This window comes from Melopsittacus undulatus, chromosome 14, assembly GCF_012275295.1.
Source record: "Melopsittacus undulatus isolate bMelUnd1 chromosome 14, bMelUnd1.mat.Z, whole genome shotgun sequence".
Classification (NCBI taxonomy): domain Eukaryota; kingdom Metazoa; phylum Chordata; class Aves; order Psittaciformes; family Psittaculidae; genus Melopsittacus; species Melopsittacus undulatus.
In genome coordinates, this window is record NC_047540.1 from 5,408,276 (window position 1) to 5,425,902 (window position 17,627).

The 17,627-nt window shown below is 44.2% G+C and overlaps 1 protein-coding gene across 4 annotated transcripts; it reads left to right on the forward strand.

Moving 5' to 3' along the window:
- Positions 1-2,882: 2,882 nt before the first annotated feature.
- On the forward strand, positions 2,883-17,627 carry SFPQ (splicing factor proline and glutamine rich). 4 transcript variants are annotated; one of them, XR_004550282.1, is made up of 12 exons: positions 2,883-3,623; positions 3,839-4,027; positions 4,124-4,425; positions 4,536-4,631; positions 5,947-6,143; positions 6,437-6,521; positions 6,809-6,926; positions 7,147-7,195; positions 7,275-7,396; positions 16,298-16,420; positions 16,611-16,682; positions 17,545-17,627. XR_004550282.1 is itself a non-coding variant. In XM_034069359.1 (11 exons), exons 1-10 carry the CDS (start codon positions 2,979-2,981, stop codon positions 16,316-16,318), a joined length of 1,824 nt encoding a protein of 607 aa, XP_033925250.1. In that variant the 5' UTR covers positions 2,883-2,978; the 3' UTR covers positions 16,319-16,342; positions 16,611-17,627. The 4 variants fall into 4 exon arrangements, 2 of the variants coding, with proteins under 2 accessions (XP_033925250.1, XP_033925249.1); XR_004550281.1 differs by having other exon boundaries at positions 16,298-16,342; XM_034069359.1 differs by having other exon boundaries at positions 16,298-16,342; positions 16,611-17,627.

Genomic DNA, 17,627 nt, shown 5'->3' on the forward strand with positions numbered 1-17,627 from the left:
CATGGAGGGAATGAAAACAGTGCAGGAGAAAGAAGATAACCCTCATTACAGGGAGGCTGCTGAGAGCTCTGCTGTGCAGCTGAATCACCATCACAGCAGCTATTAGCCACTCCTTCCATCCTCCCTCCAGTGTTAGGTACCAGATGTGGCTGGAGGCATTTTGCTCCCTCATTTGTTCTATAATTCTTTTTCTCTTTCTTTCTTTCTTTTTCTCTTTCTTTCTTTCTTTCTTTCTTCCTTCCTTCCTTCCTTCCTTCCTTCCTTCCTTCCTTCCTTCCTTCCTTCCTTCCTTCCTTCCTTCCTTCCTTCCTTCCTTCCTTCCTTCCTTCCTTCCTTCCTTCCTTCCTTCCTTCCTTCCTTCCTTCCTTCCTTCCTTCCTCCCTTCCTTCCTTCCTTCCTTCCTTCCTTCCTTCCTTCCTTCCTTTTTCTTCCTTTCTTTCTTTTTCTCATACCTGGATTTGTAAGACAGCCCTGAAACTGTTTCCTTCTCGGTCAGGAATCCCTGGAGAATGCAGACACAGCATCTCCTCACAACTTAATCACTCCTCATCTAATTGCTTCTTTAGTGGTGGTACATGTTACTGTGATTCATGAGCTTTTACTGTTTGTACACAGGTCACTTACAGACCCTCATGGGGTAATTATTCTTAATTAGCAGGTTGGACACATGCTGCTCTTCCCTCTTGCAATCTGCAATTAATAATAAAGAGATAATGCAGATATCTTCTTGCCAGTCTTTTATTTATCTTGAGAGGAGGAGGAAAAGGTTTAGGGGAAGATGATCTAAATCAACCACCTGCTGAGATCCATGCCTTTCTGCTCGGTGGCAGCTGAGACGTTCCTGACTTCAGACACCTCCGTGGCAGCTTGATTCCCTCTGATATATTCCTCAATCTCTTATCATGGCTTAATTCACTTTTGTAGCTCAGTTGCACAGTATGAAGAATCTTCAGGAGTAATAACATTGGTGTTGTAAGTAGATATTAATATTCTGGAGGAGGGAAGGATCTTGAGTTCTCCCTACATTTTTTGTTCTCCCAACAGCTCCTATTAAACTAAACTCATGTGTGTGTGCACTAAACATCCCCGCAGACAGATCAATATGAAGTATGGAGAAACACCACAGAGCTGCTTCTAAACAGCATCGCAGTTGTCATAAAGGGTTTCCAGTCTGGACACAAGGTTTATTTACAGTGGAACACGCTGGGGAGAACAGCTGGGGCTTTCTTCCATGTTTGTTTTTGTATGGAAACAGCAAGCTGCCTAATGTGAGTATTTACAAACAGGTGACTGTCACCAGAGGTCAGTTTTATTTCAAGTCCTCATAGCAACATCAATGTTCCTTTGTTTTCAAGCCCAGGATAAACACTTATATTGCAGTTACAAAACATGTAATCACGTCCTGGCCTCTACTAGATACGTGGAAATTCAAAGCCACTTTGTGGACCTCAGAGGAGTTGAACAGATTTTCATGGGACTGAGAACAGAATTATCTTTATTTCTTCCAAAGGATGCTGAAAATTAACAACTCTTTAAAACACGGTTCACTTATACTTGGGACACAACAAAGGCGAAACCAGCCCTTTTACATGCAGTGTTTTTTGCTGCTTCCTGAACAGACGCAGCCAGGTGTGACAGCAAGGCAATGCCAGGTTTGTGTGCAGGAGCCCGTCCCAAATTCCTTCTTCCAGCGCTTTAACCTCTGAGACACCTCGTGGTGGAAACATTTACTGCTTGCAGAGAGGGGCTGACATCTGGACAGAATCCATTTTAAAGCAACGTGGGGCTCCCATTCTGCTGCGCTTGGAGGTGGGTGAAGCCGTGGGGCTGGTGCTGATTTGGGGGAAAGATCGATCTAGAGCACAGTTCTACTTGGAAGATGTAAACCCAAAGGAAACTCGCTTTACTCTGAAGTCACTCCTTTGGCTGCCCGGGGCTTCACAGGTAGTTACGAGATTGAGTGCTGTAGTGCCAGGGGTTTGTGTATATAACCCAAACCTGCGGCTTTCGCTTGGGTTTCACGTGGGGTTTGGTTCTTCAGACCCAAAACCGAATGTGAAACATCAACAGGAGCTCGGGAGCTGGATGGAGCGAAACCCTTCTGCAGTGAAAGCATGAAAGCATCGTGTTGTAACATTGGTGTCTCCACTGCAGCGCACTGAAAACTTAAAACCTCAAACAGATGGGGAGCACTTGGGGTTCATTGTCAGTGTTAGAACGAGGACTAGAGTGACCACAACCACCATAAATGTGCACAACTGCTTTGTTTTCCTACTGACAGTTTTACGTTTTGGGGATCTGACACCCGCTTTGTCAGCCGAGGAGACAGCATTGAGAGCACTGACAGGGAGCGGAGTGAACACGACCTGTGCTGCCACTGCCCCTCTTGAACGAGTACACAGGGTGCTTCACATCCAGTTCGCTGTCAGCGCCGGAGCAAGGGTTGCCGGCTGCGCCGAAGACACACAGATGGCGTTAGTTCCACATGCACTGATCGGGCATTGCCCGGGACGGAGCCGGTGTGGGCTCAGCCGGGGGTGCCCTAAGGCCCCGTGCTCCGTCCGCTCAGCGGGCGACCGGCCCCATCCTGCCCGCGGGGCCTGCACAACGCGGCGCTACCGGCAGCCCCTGACTGACTCCCCAGGCAGCCAATGGGGAGCCTCCCGCCGATCAAACTGCCCAATCAGCGCGCAGGACGGTAACGGATCGCCCCATCGGCGGTTAAACCAACCAATCGACAGAGGGCAGGGCTTCCACCAATGGGATCAAAGAGTTGGCGGAATCGGGGCACACGATTGGTGGATGCAGCAGTCGGCCCGCGCCGCCGAGGCGGAGGGAGGGGCTTCCGGGGGCGGGGAAGCTATATGAGGGGAGGACAAAGGCGGCGGTGAGGCCCTGCCGTTCGCCGCCATTTTGCGCAGCGGGCTCTGAGGAGCGGCAGCCGCATCCGGAGCACTTCTCCTCTCTCCACCATCACCATGTCGCGGGATCGGTTCCGTAGCCGTGGCGGCGGTGGAGGCGGCTTCCACCGGCGCGGCGGAGGCGGTGGCCGCGGAGGCCCCAATCACGATTTCCGCTCTCCGCCGCCCGGCATGGGCATGGGCCAGAACCGGGGCCCTATGGGGGGCGGCCCGCAAGGCCCGGGCGGCCCGCCGGGCGGAGGCCCGAAGCCCGAGCCCCCGAAGCCGCCCGCGTCGACCTCCGCTCCGCCTTCCTCGTCTTCTTCGTCAGCCGCCACCACAGCGGGGCCCGCCGGCAGCCAGGCCGGCCCCGGAGCGCCTCCGTCGTCCGCGCTGCCCTCGGGGCAGACGCCGCAGCAGCAGCCCCCGGTGTCGACACCTTCATCGACTCCTTCCGGCCCGGGTGGGCAGCCGCAGCCCAAGCCGAGCCCTAGCCCTACCCCGGCTGGCGGCCCTAAGAAAGGACAAGGACAATCACCCGGCGGTGGGCCCAAGGGGCCGGGTGGCCCTCAGCAGGGGCCCGGCGGGCCGCACAAGGGCGGGCCGGGGCACCGCGGCGGACCGGGCGGAGAGCAGCGCGGCCGCGGACAGCAGCACCAGGGACAGCAGAGCCTCTCCTCGCAGCAGGGACCGGCCGGCGGCGGCGAGAAGCTCTCGGACGAGGTGAGTCATGGCCCCTTCCCCCTCCCCGAGCCACAAGATGGCGGCGGCTGCGCGCCTCAGCCGCCATCTTAAGGGGAGGAGCGCCTTCCCTCAGTGCCTGCGGCCCCCGAGGGGGCTGAGGCAGCGCGGGTTGTACCGGCCGTGCTCCGGTGTCCTAACGGGATAACGCCCGTTATCTTGGCGGTGATGGCTCCAACTGGTCTGCTTCTTCATAGGGATTTAAAGCAAACCTCTCTCTGCTGAGGCGACCCGGGGAGAAGACCTATACTCAGCGTTGCCGCTTGTTTGTTGGGAATTTGCCTGCTGATATAACAGACGAAGATTTTAAAAGACTGTTTGCCAAATATGGGGAGCCAGGAGAGGTTTTTATCAACAAGGGGAAAGGCTTTGGCTTCATTAAATTGGTAGGCTTTTGTTCTATTAATTTCACCCGTTTAATTCCTCCGAAATAGTAATTTACAGCTTGGTTTTCTAAAACCGGGTCTTAAAACTTCCCTTAGGAATCCAGAGCTCTTGCAGAAATTGCGAAGGCAGAACTGGATGATACCCCGATGAGGGGTCGTCAGCTTCGTGTTCGGTTTGCCACCCATGCCGCTGCTCTCTCAGTGCGCAATCTTTCACCCTATGTGTCCAACGAGTTGCTGGAGGAAGCGTTTTCCCAGTTCGGTCCAGTGGAAAGAGCGGTTGTGATTGTAGATGATCGAGGTAGATCAACAGGAAAAGGCATTGTTGAGTTTGCGTCAAAGCCAGCGGCAAGGAAAGCCTTTGAACGGTGTACTGAAGGAGTGTTTTTGTTGACGACGTAAGTATTTTGCAGTTGAGTTGGAGCTGTGAGCTGACTCAAGCTGTCAGCTATCGGTTGCTCAGGTTGGAGGTTCTGATGGGGAAGTAAACTGAGTGTTTTGTGTTCAGCACTCCTAGGCCAGTTATTGTGGAGCCCTTGGAACAGCTGGATGATGAAGATGGTCTTCCAGAAAAGCTTGCTCAGAAGAATCCAATGTATCAAAAGTAGGCACTTTTCTTTGGCATTAAGCATATGTAAATGATGTATATAGTATTGTCCTCAGCTTTAAAGGAGATGGAGTAGTGCTTCAGAAACAGGCTTTGAATTTTGAGTAGCATTTTTAGTTCTTGTTGGGTTTTTGGTGGTAGTTTGGCTTCAGATAACGTACAGATCTGCTTAGTATATTCACTAAGCATTCCCGAAGCAATTTTCTACATTGTATCACAAAGAAACAGTAAAGGCTTAAATAGCTGCTCATTAGCGGATGGTTTTGATATATATATAACAAAGCAGACTTGAGCTGTTTGCTCATCCTCTTGAGAACTGCCATCTCATGATGTATTTCATATTGATGGTCTAAAAGGGAACTTATACACGGATGTTTGTGGTGTGAGATGAGGAATTAAGTAAAACTTTAACTCATTCCATGATTAATAAAAAAACCTGCCGCCAGGTTTGCCTCAGGAGCCTGACCACTGAGCGTAAAAGAGTAGATAAGAGTCTTCCTACATAGGAGATTTAAGTTAGGATATGTATATTGTACCTGTGTGTTGTAAGAATGCTGTATTTTCCTGGGTCATAAAAGGGAGTGCAGGGGAGAGATCCAGTCTGTCTTGTCTGTATGAAAAAGTGTTCAGAATTGCTAGCTTTGATCAACAACTAGGACCAGTTTAAAGGCAGTGCCTTTGAAAACAGTGCACGTTAATATGGTGTTCCTAAAAAGCTGAACTGCCTTACATTGCTAATGTATGGAAGGCTTTTGAATTTCCCAAATTTTGTTCCTTTACTGAGTCTTAGACTCCTGTTTCTTTATATGATGAGATGAATTGTTGGCCCTTTGAAAGCTGTTAAAGTTCAGGTGAAGATTATTACTTGCCTTTGGCATGTAGTGCTTTGGGTAAGTTGGCCCTGAAAAGCTCCATCTCTTCATACGCTGTTGTTATGAGCAGCTCTGTGTACTTGGGCAAAAGGCTGTCTTGTTTGAGTATTTGGCCCTTGACAGTTGCTAGCAGTGGAGTATCTAAGGAAGAAGATAAACATGCAGTAGAACTGTAAGTGGGGAGATCTGCTTGGGTGTGACAGTGCAGGAGTCTCCATCATTGCTGTGGTAGTCACAAGATTTACATGAAATGCTGCTGTTTAAGCGTGTAAAATGCTGATGCACTGTTACCAGCATGCTCTCACAAGTCTTCTATCACAACACTCTGAAGTCGTATGTTTAGGGCTGATTCCTGATAGTCCTGCTATTCTGCTTGTGGCTTTTAGTTGACCTTCAGATTCCAGATTTTCCCAGTCTGAACGAGCATCTTCCTTTTGCAGGGAAAGAGAGACTCCTCCCCGCTTTGCTCAGCCTGGCAGTTTTGAATTTGAATATTCCCAGAGGTGGAAATCTTTAGATGAAATGGAAAAACAACAGAGAGAGCAAGTAGCAAAAAACATGAAAGATGCCAAGGACAAACTTGAAAGTGAGATGGAAGATGCTTATCATGAGCATCAGGCAAACCTCTTGCGTCAAGGTAATTGGCTGTGAGTTGTAGATCATCTTTTTGCTTTCAGTGCTAGATGAAATGGTTGGCTGGCTGATGGTTTCATGAATAAATTCATGCTTCCTCTGCTAACTTGAGAATTTTAGACTTAAAGAGCAACTGATAGTTTCTCAATTTTCATTTTAATGAAGTGTTGTTACAACCAGTGACACTTGGGACGTGGCTGCCTGCCATCGTGCTGCTGAGGCTGATCTCTCCCAAATCTGAGTGTAAATCTGACACGAGTCTGTGAAATAGCTGCTGACAGGGCTTCATTTCTGCAGACCTCATGAGGCGTCAGGAAGAGTTGAGACGTATGGAAGAGCTCCATAACCAAGAAATGCAGAAACGCAAGGAAATTCAGCTGAGGTTGGTTTGGCTTTCATGGGATTTTTTTTAATGTTACATTAATTTCATTTTTTTTCCCAATTACTTATATAGAGGTTTTTATTTTTCAAGAAACACCATCGCTGCTTCACTTTGTGCATGAGAAATTGAACTGCAGTGTAAGTTACTCCTTGAGAGCTTGAGCATCATAGAGTATCTTTTTGATTAAGTGCAATCACTTGGTGTGTTTTAAATTGCTGATGCAAGTGATGTTGATGAGTGAATGTGTTACACTCCTGGGTTTTAACAGTCTGCTTTGGGGTGATTAGGCAGGAGGAGGAGCGTCGCAGGCGAGAGGAGGAGATGATGATACGTCAGCGGGAGATGGAGGAACAAATGAGAAGACAGAGGGAAGAGAATTACAGTAGAATGGGTTACATGGATCCAGTAAGTGAAGTCATGCTGTTTTTTGGACACATCATCATGTTCAGGAATTGTTTGGATTTATTTTTGAGATTGATGCATTTTGCTTCCCCTAGGTTAGATAACACGTTGCCTTGGTGTAGGTAAAAGGGTGGTAGTTGGCTGTACGTGTGCTTTTATCTCCTGAAAAGGTACAGACTTCAGTAGCTGGTTACCTATGCTAAAAGCTGTTTCTTCCATGCAGAGGGAGAGAGACATGAGGATGGGTGGTGCCACCACAATGAACATGGGAGGTAAAGAATTCTTCAATGATTACTTTTTGTGGCTAACTTAGAAAGTGTCAGAATATGATTATGTATTTCTCTTCCTTAGATCCTTATGCTTCTGCAGCCCAGAAATTCCCACCTCTTGGAGGTGGTGGCGGCATAGGTTATGAAGCTAATCCAGGAGTTGGCCAAGCAGCCATGAGTGGTTCTATGATGGGAAGTGACATGGTAATGTATCCTGTGGTGGCTTTAGCTTAGCACAAGGGAGATGTTGTGGTTGGGAATCGAGTTCTCTACCAGTGTTCGGATGGTTGTGTAATTTCACTGTTAACTGCTGGCTTTCTTGTCAGGTGTTCAATGTGGAAGACTAGAGTGGCAGTTTGGTAGATTAGTACTTAACCATTCTGGTAGTTTACCCAGTTGGAAGTTGTTTGGAAGTGAATTCAGATGTGCTGTTCAGCATATTTGCAATTAACTGTGACTTCATTGGACTTGGGAAATTCTGCGTCACTGTTGGGCTTGGAAGGATTTTTTAATAAAGTCTAGTGAATGACAGATTTCATGATGGAAACATAATGTAGCTTTTCAGTAATTCCACATTCTGTATTAATGGGCAAGAGAGATTTTTGTTCTTTCCAACGTGTAACACTGCATTTATTTTTGGCCCTTCCAAGCCTAGTTAGGATCGATGCATGTTGGTATGGGTATGCTGTTATTTCCAAAATCTGCGCTCATGTCTGCTTAAGCAGCAGATTATCTTAAGTAATCAATGGTAAACAGCATATCACTTACTCTGTATGCTGATGTTTGCTATAGAAGAGCAGAAATGCTGGGGTTTAGTTTTAGGCCTCTTGCAGTGATCCTTGACTGTAGCCATTTTGTGATTCCTACCTTACAAAGGAATGATAGCCCATTCTTTTCTCATGTTGGGCATGACTGTGTAGGTAGTTTGATAAAGCTACAGCATATCTCACCTTCCGAGGTATGTTTCCTAAGTGTACTATTTTTGACACACTATATGTGTTACTGGGCTTTGAGCCTGCTTGGTGTTATCACACTGAAGCAAGATGGATGTAGGTTAAGGAAATGCTTAATGGGTAGAGTGGAAAACTGTTGGCTTAGGTGGCAATATGACTGTGCTTTCACCCTCCTGAAGGGGTGTACCCTCTGTAGCACAAGCTGAACTAAATGATTTTTGGGTGGGTTTAGGCCTCTGGCTTAATGTGGTGAGCTACCATAGTAGCTTGTCAGGAATCTTCTGTTTTTTGGGGGAACCATATCTTTGGAATGATAACTTTTCAGAGCATCAGTGATTCAGTGCTGTTGGCCTTAATGTATCTAATCTACTGATACTGAAGCAGATCCTTAGTTTCCCGTGAGCAGTTAGGCTTTCTGTGGTGAATGCTGTGTACAATCATGGTACAGGTGCATGCTGAACTTGTGTAACACTTGAAAACATGCTATGGTCAAAAGCTGTGGCAGTAAGATGGTTTAACTGCCTTGAGTTTGTTAGGATGGGGATCTCTGCCACGCAGTGCTGTCACAGTTACTGGGCCAATACTTTTTAAACAGAATTGGAGAAAAGCTGAAGCTGCCATGAATTAGGCAGAAAGAACCTAGGTAATCTTTCTGAAGTTCCTTTCTTGGAAGGATTCAGACCGACTTTCAGAAGTCAAGAACTTGAGGTGTGAATTTTCAGTTGCAGATACTTTTTGTAACAACCAACCTACCACTGTTCTATACTCGGTAGTGGGAAAACTTGCCTGAAGTGAAAGTTTAAAGCTGTCTTTGAGTTTATAATTTGTCAGCTCTATAGGTTGACTGCTGATCACACCTACTCAGACAGTAACTAAATGAAATACATGCAACTAGAGGTACTAGTGAAAAATACCTAAAGTCTCTGCTTTATTGCAGGGCGATGTAGCTTTTACATCTTGGTGTGAAACCTTTCAGTGCTGTGAAGTTGTGAATTTTCCAAGAGCTTGTGGTGAAGGCGGGGTGGGAAGGGAGATACTGACTGGATGCACACAACCCTTTGTGCAGAGTTCTAACTGGAAACACTGGATAAATAGCTCTTTGAACATGCCTGTGTATTCTCCAGCAGCAGTTCCGAAGTGTCCTTTGCTCTAGCATCGTGGTGGTTAGGTACAGCTAAATCACTGGTCACGAGCTTTTTTCACACTTTTTGTTTTTCTTCTTGCAATCCAGTAGTGCTCACAATCACTTTTGGTTACTGCCTAAGGCCTCTGCAGTTTAGTCAGCAGACCGTAGTCTTAACCCCATCTTGAAAAGCACATGGTCTCTATTGCAGCACATGCCATTAACTGGTGAGTAGGCATTCTGTTTACAATGACATTTTATGAATGTCAGCTCATACTTCAGTGAACTGAAGATACGTTCTCTGGCTAGGCTTATTTGGAAATGACAGTGATGGAATCTAAGCTTTTACTGCACTAAAGGTGAGAAGTTTGCAAGCTATTTGCATTAACTTGATTGAAAATTGCTAGAGCTCATTTGGAAAAGTTGTTAATTCACATCTGCACTAATGCTTACGTTTCTAGCACTGCAGGGAGGATCTGTTCTTTGTAACAGATGTATGAGAATGCATCAAGTGGGAACATACCTCAAGGCATGTATTACAATAAACTAATTTTTAAATTACCCTTTTTTCCTTTCTATGTTCCCGGTACCTGTGGATCGGCTCAATGGTGATTGTATCGACGAACCTTGACTACGGAACCTTCTAAAAATATATACTTAACACACATGGACATCAACTACATATAATGAACTGTTAATTCTGTTCCAATAGCGTCCTGAGCGCTTTGGGCAGGGAGGTGCGGGGCCTGTGGGTGGCCAGGGTCCTAGAGGAATGGGGCCTGGAACACCAACAGGATATGGTAGAGGGAGAGAAGAATATGAAGGCCCAAACAAAAAGCCCCGATTTTAGATGTGACCTGTAGTTTCATTCCAGTTTGTTTTTTGTCTGTCTTGTTTAGACACCAACTTTTCAATTCTTGCATTTTAGTAAGAAAGCTACGTTTTTATGGATGTTAGAAAACTTACTGACCTAATATTTGTAAGTGGTCTGTTTGGGCGAGTACAATTTAATTATGTAATGCAGTGTTTCAAAACAAACTTAGCTGTTTTTTTTGATGTATAACGTCCCTAACTTGATGGCAGTGTACCTTGTGCCACTGAATTCCCAAAGTGTACCAACTTTTTTTTACTGTGCTTCAAATAAATAGAAAACTAAATGTAGTAGCTCTTCTTGCCATTCGTGGTTAAACATAATGAGGCTAAAAACCACACCTTCTGCAGTAAACGGAGAGTCTTGAGCACAGGTCAAACCTAGACCAGGGTGTGGAACTGCAGGGAAGAGTGAGATCTCTTCCCAAAATGCCTCTCTCTTAAGATTGGGTCAAATAGTAGCCTAACTTTGCAGTAGGTGCAGATCTTTTTTTGAGCATTAATTGTGCTGCAATAAGGAAGCAAATGGAAATCTTGCAAGTGCTGCAAGATGCTCTAAATCAAGCTACACTGCAAGCAGTGCAGTATGTAACGATGTTCCTATTTTAGCTCTGGATAATGGGTGGTGGGATGGTAGCACTTAACCACCTTGGTAGTTACTGCTTGGAATCTAATTTAAAGACTTTAAGCAGAAGACTAGCAATGGTTATTTTAAACTAAATTGATAGAATGACTTGTATTGGCTGACTTCCTAACTAAAGGATTGTTAATGTGATATTTATATGCTCTTAAGCTGTCTTGAGATTACAGGATCTGGCCTTGCTCCGTATTGTATACTTACCTCAGACTGCTTGGCAAAAAGACCAGAAGTGTTACTGTAGTGATGAAGGTTAACTTGCTTATGTCCTCATGCTAACTGAGTGGACTAATTGCCTAGTTCAGAATACAATCATTTGTTTTATGGGGACTGCAGGAACTATTCTTAAATCGTGTAGCTGGTGGGCAAATCCTACAAATGTATGTAAAACACAGAAATCAGCTTGCTTGCATGATGGTTATTGCTCTTATTATTGATGTTTGGAGATAATGCATCAAAAGTAGTATCTGAATCTGGAGTTTAAGAGTTAATACTTCACAGTACGAATAAACTCCCTTTAAGGTTTTTTTTGTAGAACATCTGATGAATTCATTAGCTTGCTGTTCATTTTATTAAGCCCCAGAAGAATTTCAGAGCATTCTGGACTCATTGATAAGGTAGTTTCTTTGGTTATTATTACATTGTACCAGCTAAGCTGGGAACCTGACTTCCCAGTGTAAAAGACCTTGGTGTTAAGCAGGTTGACATATCCTGCATTGGCACAAAGTAGGTAAACTTAGTTTGGCTGTACCTTCACATGATTTCCCCAACTACTGAGCATTCTGTGAGTAGCTTTAATGCCTTCCCAAGATCTTTCCCATTCCTTGTGCTGAGCATTGGCTAATTCTAAATTCTGTACTAAATTTTCTCTGTGGTTAAAACTTAGTTTCAGATTGCAGTATTTTAGAGTGCAGGTGATCCCTCTTGGAAGTACTTGCTGTAAGTGCTATTACTCCTTAAGTGAAAAAATAGCCTGTTGGGAAATGCTGATACCAGGTAACACTGACTTGAAATACCAAGTGTACTAAAGAGTGACTCAGTTTGCTTGGTGAATGCTGCTTATTTTCCCAGAAAAGTTTGGGGGTTGATAACAACGAATTGCTCTTTAGGAAATTCCCAATTGGCAGCTCTGAAATGGCATAGCAAGTATTTGGGAGTACTTGTATTGGATACTTAGTTTAAAAATCAGCAGTACCAATGCAATTTGCTTTATTTAAGTAGTATTAACCAATGCCTATGTGTTGTGGAGGGTGTTCGTGGGACACCCACAGAAGGTGAAGGTGTCTGAGATGGGGAATTCTGAACATAAACATTAAATTAATTTTTTCAGTTTATTTTTCAGATTACATGTCATTCTTTATTAAAGAGATGCCGGTGCATATCCTAAAGTATGTTCTTTTGTAGTTCTGTAACTTGGAAGAGTGAAGGATGCTGATGTCCTTGTACCTTACAGAGGTTGTCTTTTGGTACCCCTGTTTTGTACGTAAGCTCCCGTTGCTAGGTATTAAAAATAGCTGAGTTGCAAAACCATGATGAGTAACTACTGAAAGATTTGGCAGTTTTCAAAACATCTGAAAGTTGGGTTAAATCTAGCCTTGTTGTAGCTGCAGAAGCAGAACTTCTAAAACAAGTTCTGCTTTGAGTTGCATGTATTAAAAAGGCATACAATTAACTAGCCAACTTCTTTTTCAAGCCTTTTTTTTAAGGTGGTGTCTTAAAAGCTGGCAAACATGTCAACTTTAAAATCTGCTAAATGTGGGAGGTGAGAGTTATGTTCCTTTGATCTGTTCCTCTGAGGTTTTGGACTTTTTTCATAAAACCAGATTTCTATAATTGAATCTTTAAAACCATTTAGAAAAGTGCTTTGTTGGCCAGATCTGTTTTTGGACAGTCTGGATCACGTCACACATTTTTGTACTGGACTTAGAGGACATTGGCTGTTGCAATTTAGCTTGCTTAATCAAATTTGTGAGTCCATTTTAACACTTAGATCTCTAAAAAACTGCAGCCTGTAGAAAGTGGTATCGTTATACAGAGATCTTCACACTTTGATCAGAAATGAATGCAGAATAATCTTTATCTTCTGGTGTAGACACATGACACTAATCATTTATACAGCTGATGAGAAACTGCAACTGCTTTTGAGATTTTGTGGTATTTTTGTGGTAGAAAAATTCTTGGCTTCTCCTTGGCAACCATTTACTGTGGCAGCAAGTTTTTGCTGGAGTTTTGAGACTGCAATTTACACTTATAACTAGTGGCCTGCTACATAACTGCACTTAGCCAGCATTTCTGCAGTTCATAACTGTGAGGAACGTAGTACCACAAATGGCAATGGACATTAGGACCCGGATGTAGTATTCCTGCTTGCTCCAAGATTCTCATTGCCGACTGCGTACAGGTAGGTAACAAGCAATATAATCTAACTTGGTGACTTTCTATGTAATCTTATACTGTGGGTATTCTGACATCACACTTCTGACTGTGGAATTACAGTGCAGCACTCTTCATACCTGTATGTTAAGCTTGCATCAAAGCTCTGCGTGGTTTTCGGTTTTAAGCTTTGTCTTGTTCAGAGTCAATAAGCAACTTACTGTGATTCTTAGATAAGTATTTTCAGACCCGATTCCTTTGTACATACGACTCGGCTTGTGTGGATTTTTCTTAGTTCTGATGTAATGAAGATACTCTTGGATGAGCTCTGTGGGGAAGAGGGAATGTGATCTTAAACTCGCTCAACCTAGTCAACAGGATTGACTGCTCGCTGTGCCTAGAAAAGGACTGTTTAAACTTTCTGCAGTGACAACATGGCCCATCTACAGTGCATCTCTTTGTAGAGTCTTGGCTCATAGGAAATGCTTTAGTAATCACTGCTTTAGCCTTGTGTGCACTATGTGATAGTCACTTCCAACTTGCTAAGAGTCAGCTCTGAGACTGATTTTTGGAATGTTTTTGAGGGCATACAAATAAGTGCTTGAATGATGATCACTGTGAGTAGCTTATAGAGCTTACTGGACATCTCAGTTGTCTTTTTGACAAGCATTCCTCTGCCTTTAACTGACAGTGATGGGATTCTGTATTTCTGCCTCGTAAAGTCATCTTGGTAGTGTAATGCTGAATTTCATTTTCATCATTCTTGAGAATGTAATTCCAAACTCTTAATTACTAGAAACACCGACTTTAGTGCTCCAGAATTAACATGCTTATGTTTCCAGACATTCAGACATGCTGATCTCTAGCTCTTTTGCATTAGCTCTTGAACCTGAATTTCAAGGTCCCTTGTTTCAGCACATGATCTAGCTCTCTTGTCTGATGTTCAGTTTATTTCAGGGGTGTTGTAACGTGTTTTCCTGCTTGTTCTGCAAAGTTCTGCCTTGCATACTTGTTTCTGGTATTATTGTCACATTTGGACCTTTCTGTGTTACCTTCCAGGCAAGACTTGCTGCTTGAAGAGGGAATCTGCTGGCCAGTCTTGCCCTCTGCTGTGGCTATCCTTTCATGTTCCACTGAAAGTTTGAAGTAGCAGCTGCACTTTAAGATAATAACAGCAGGTCTTTGGTTACACCACAGCAAGTGTAGCCCAACTCCAGCTAGTCAAGCAGTGACATCACTTGTCACAAAGTCAGTTTGGCTTTTTGTGATGGCTTACTCTTACCTGTGACTAGAACTGAGAACCGAAACTGGTGGCAGTATGTGTACTGTCATGTAGCAACACTGAATTACTGATCCTTAATCCAGTGCTCAGATCTGCCTAGGGTTTTTTTCCAGTGTGCTCTGGATACTTGACTTGACCTGCAGGAATGTCATGGAGGGGTTATTGGCACATCTGCCCTGTCCTGCGTACTTGAACTGGCAGGTTTTTGACACTCTTGGAGCAAGCAGTTTGGGACTGAAGCATGGGTCTCATGAGCTCTGACTGCAGTAATGAAACTTGGTGTGGTAGTTAACTTAAAAGCAATAGTCATGTCTGCTCTAAGTCAGTCTGTAACAAGTGGGTACCAGAAATGACATTAAAGTGCTTGCATTGTGTTTCATCTTGGTTTTATCTGTGTGTGAAATACACTTTTTCTCAAAAGCTTATCTGAAGCTCAGAAGTGTGGTGTCAGAATACATCTGCGTACTGCTAGGCCCTCAGATCCAGATACTGGTGCTGTCAGGAGAGAGCACAGCGTGTATGGGGGCTTCACTGTAACATTAAGCATACAAAGTGTTGATTTGCTTGCAGTTTTCCCCCATAGCTGAACACTGAGGCCTGTGAGTAGTTCTAGGACTCGAGCAGTAATGGGGTTGCATGTCTCTGTTAATCATTGCCAGCTGCAGTGACATGATCAGGAAGGCCAGTGTCTTGTTTCATTATGTTCAATGAGGCTAAGCATGTTGGAAAGGATGCATAAAAAGTATGCTGTTGTGGGTAATTCCTTGGCTTCTTCCACTACTAGCAAGTTTGGAATCAACTAATTAGCTTCAGATTTCTTCTCCTCTCCATACCAGCTAGTGGGGCTGTTAAATAGCTGCTTACTGGAAAAGGAAAAAAAAGGGAGGATTGGCCTTCTCCCACCTCTGTCATTGCTGCTAGATAATGATTGACACATTAGGACTTGGCTGTGCAGTCCCGCAGTGGTCTGTGAATACCCCATCTCTATAAATGTTGCTTCTGAACACCAGTACTGAAGAGCTAACTGGGGAGGGTTGGGAGGAGCGTGGCTAGAAGTGAATCTGGAGTGTTAAAAGGATGCACAAAGATATAGTATCCCTTATGCATGGTGTTTGTTGCTATAGCATAGAAGACAAAACGTGCATACTATACCTCTCTGCTCCTGAGGGCCATGATAAAACCCAGGTGGTGGGTTTGAGACTAAACTTCTCCCTGCCTGGTCAGATCACATCATGTCCATGGTGTGATTTGCCTCCTAACTAGAGGTGTGTACTGCATCCCTTGGCTGCTCAGCATTGCAGTTTGCCCTCATCTTAGCTACAGTAAAAGGCTGGGTCTTCAGAAGGGAAGAATCTGTTGCTAAGGACCAAAGTAGTAGACTCAGTGCTAACCTCTAGTGTCTTCCTTTAGCTTTTGAAGCACTTCTAGGACTATTGAACCTAAGGGCTGTTAGGAGTCCAGGGACATTGCCCTCCTTCATGAAGGGGAAGAAAGAGGGTGTTACTACAGGAGACAAACTAGGATAAAAGAGTTGAAGTAGCTTGACAAAATTAATACCTTCACATAAGGGATAGTATACCTCTGGCTGCCATCAAACTTCTTGTACTCAGACTGGTGATTTACGGTTTGTGCTCAGACAAGGTGCAGTTCTTGAGTCAACTACCTGCATATTCCTTCATCTCTTCACAAGCGTTTAGGTTAGCCTATTTCTGCCCCTTATTCTTCCACTCAGTATTTTGGCATAATTTATAAATCCCCCCTCATAACTAACGAGTCCATGTATTTTAAAAACTTATTTTTAAGTTAGTATTGAAATGGTCAGAATTTTCTGTGCACTACTGTAGTAACTTTGGTTGTTATCCTTTAGGTGAAGATGAAAGCTGAGTGAAACCGGTGTGCTCATCCATGGGAAGTAAGCATAACTTCTGGTCTTGTTCTGTGCGGGTGAAGTAATGAAGGCTTCTGGGCATTGATCTTCACCTTTGAATCGGTGAATATTGAGAAATGGGTACAAGTGAACACTTTAAACTTGGTACCTGTTGTCAAGCTGTGGGGTCAACCACTTGCACTCTGTCTGGGCTTGGTACCTTGGCAGCAGTGGTTAAAATACCTGTCTAGGTGTGGATTTGTAGAAGAGGTTTCATAAGCACTGTGGGGATAACATGTGAATGTTCTTCCAGTTCAGGAGCCGAGCATGAGCACATCCAGCATGATGCCCAGTGGTACGTGGAGGGACCAAGAGATCAAGAGAAGTAAGTAGTTAGTGTCCTACTGCTGTGGGAGCTTGGTGGCCCAGCACCCTGTGAGGTTTTACATAGTTCCTGCCTGGAATTTGCCTTTGATTAATCTTAATTTTATATAAAACTTCTGAATCTTTCTTTTGTAGAGCAAGGATATAACCACTGTTGAGGGCTTTTCAGCCCTGCAGCATCAAATAAACTGTCCTGAATGCTGTTGGTGGTCAGACAACTACTTCTGTATTCTGGCTTCAGTGAACTGGGTGCGTGATTGTCAGGAAGGGAAAAGGAGCAATAGAACAGCTTCCTCATGTGTTAATCCAACTAGAAGCTGGTAAAAAGCAACTTTAATATTTCAGTGAAAATTGAACTTTCTGAATAACCTGGAATGTAAACTTGGCACATACAGGAGTGTAGGCAGGTGGTGGTTTAGGGAAATAAACTAACTTAGAGCTAGAATTAATGACCTTTTCCCTCTGATTTACCACTAAAACTACAAGGGGGAACTTCAGATATTTAGAATCTTGTGTGCAGCATGCAAGGTACCTTAACTCAGGAGTCACAGGTAAGTAACAGATATGGCACAGCTGAACCTGGGAGATGCAAAGCCAGTGAGATTGAATCATGTATGACTGGTCACTGCTCTTGTTCTTAGGGTAGTCAACAGGAAGCTCTTTCACATCTTTGAAGTTTATGAAGCAGATGAAAATGTGAATGCTGTTTGTTTAATCTCACATCTTATACAAGGATTTGTGGTCCTCGGGAACACTTGATGGGTGCACAGCCCATTGTGATGTGCTGATTCTCTTTCCGTGTCATGTGTGATCTCTGCTGGCATTGTTGATGCTCTTGCTGATTGTATGCTTTGCACTTGCAGATGAAGATGAAGTCTGAATGCAGGGAAGAGGAGCCAGGAACATGCAACTTCCAAAAATAAAATATTTAATATTTTTATAAACA

Bases quoted from the DNA above. Each gene is read 5' to 3' on its own strand.
- SFPQ (XM_034069358.1), top strand. From the start codon at position 2,979: ATGTCGCGGGATCGGTTCCGTAGCCGTGGCGGCGGTGGAGGCGGCTTC. The intron at 4,028-4,123 runs GTAGGCTTTTGT...AACTTCCCTTAG, and splicing joins GCTTTGGCTTCATTAAATTG to GAATCCAGAGCTCTTGCAGA. The intron at 6,927-7,146 runs GTAAGTGAAGTC...TCTTCCATGCAG, and splicing joins GAATGGGTTACATGGATCCA to AGGGAGAGAGACATGAGGAT.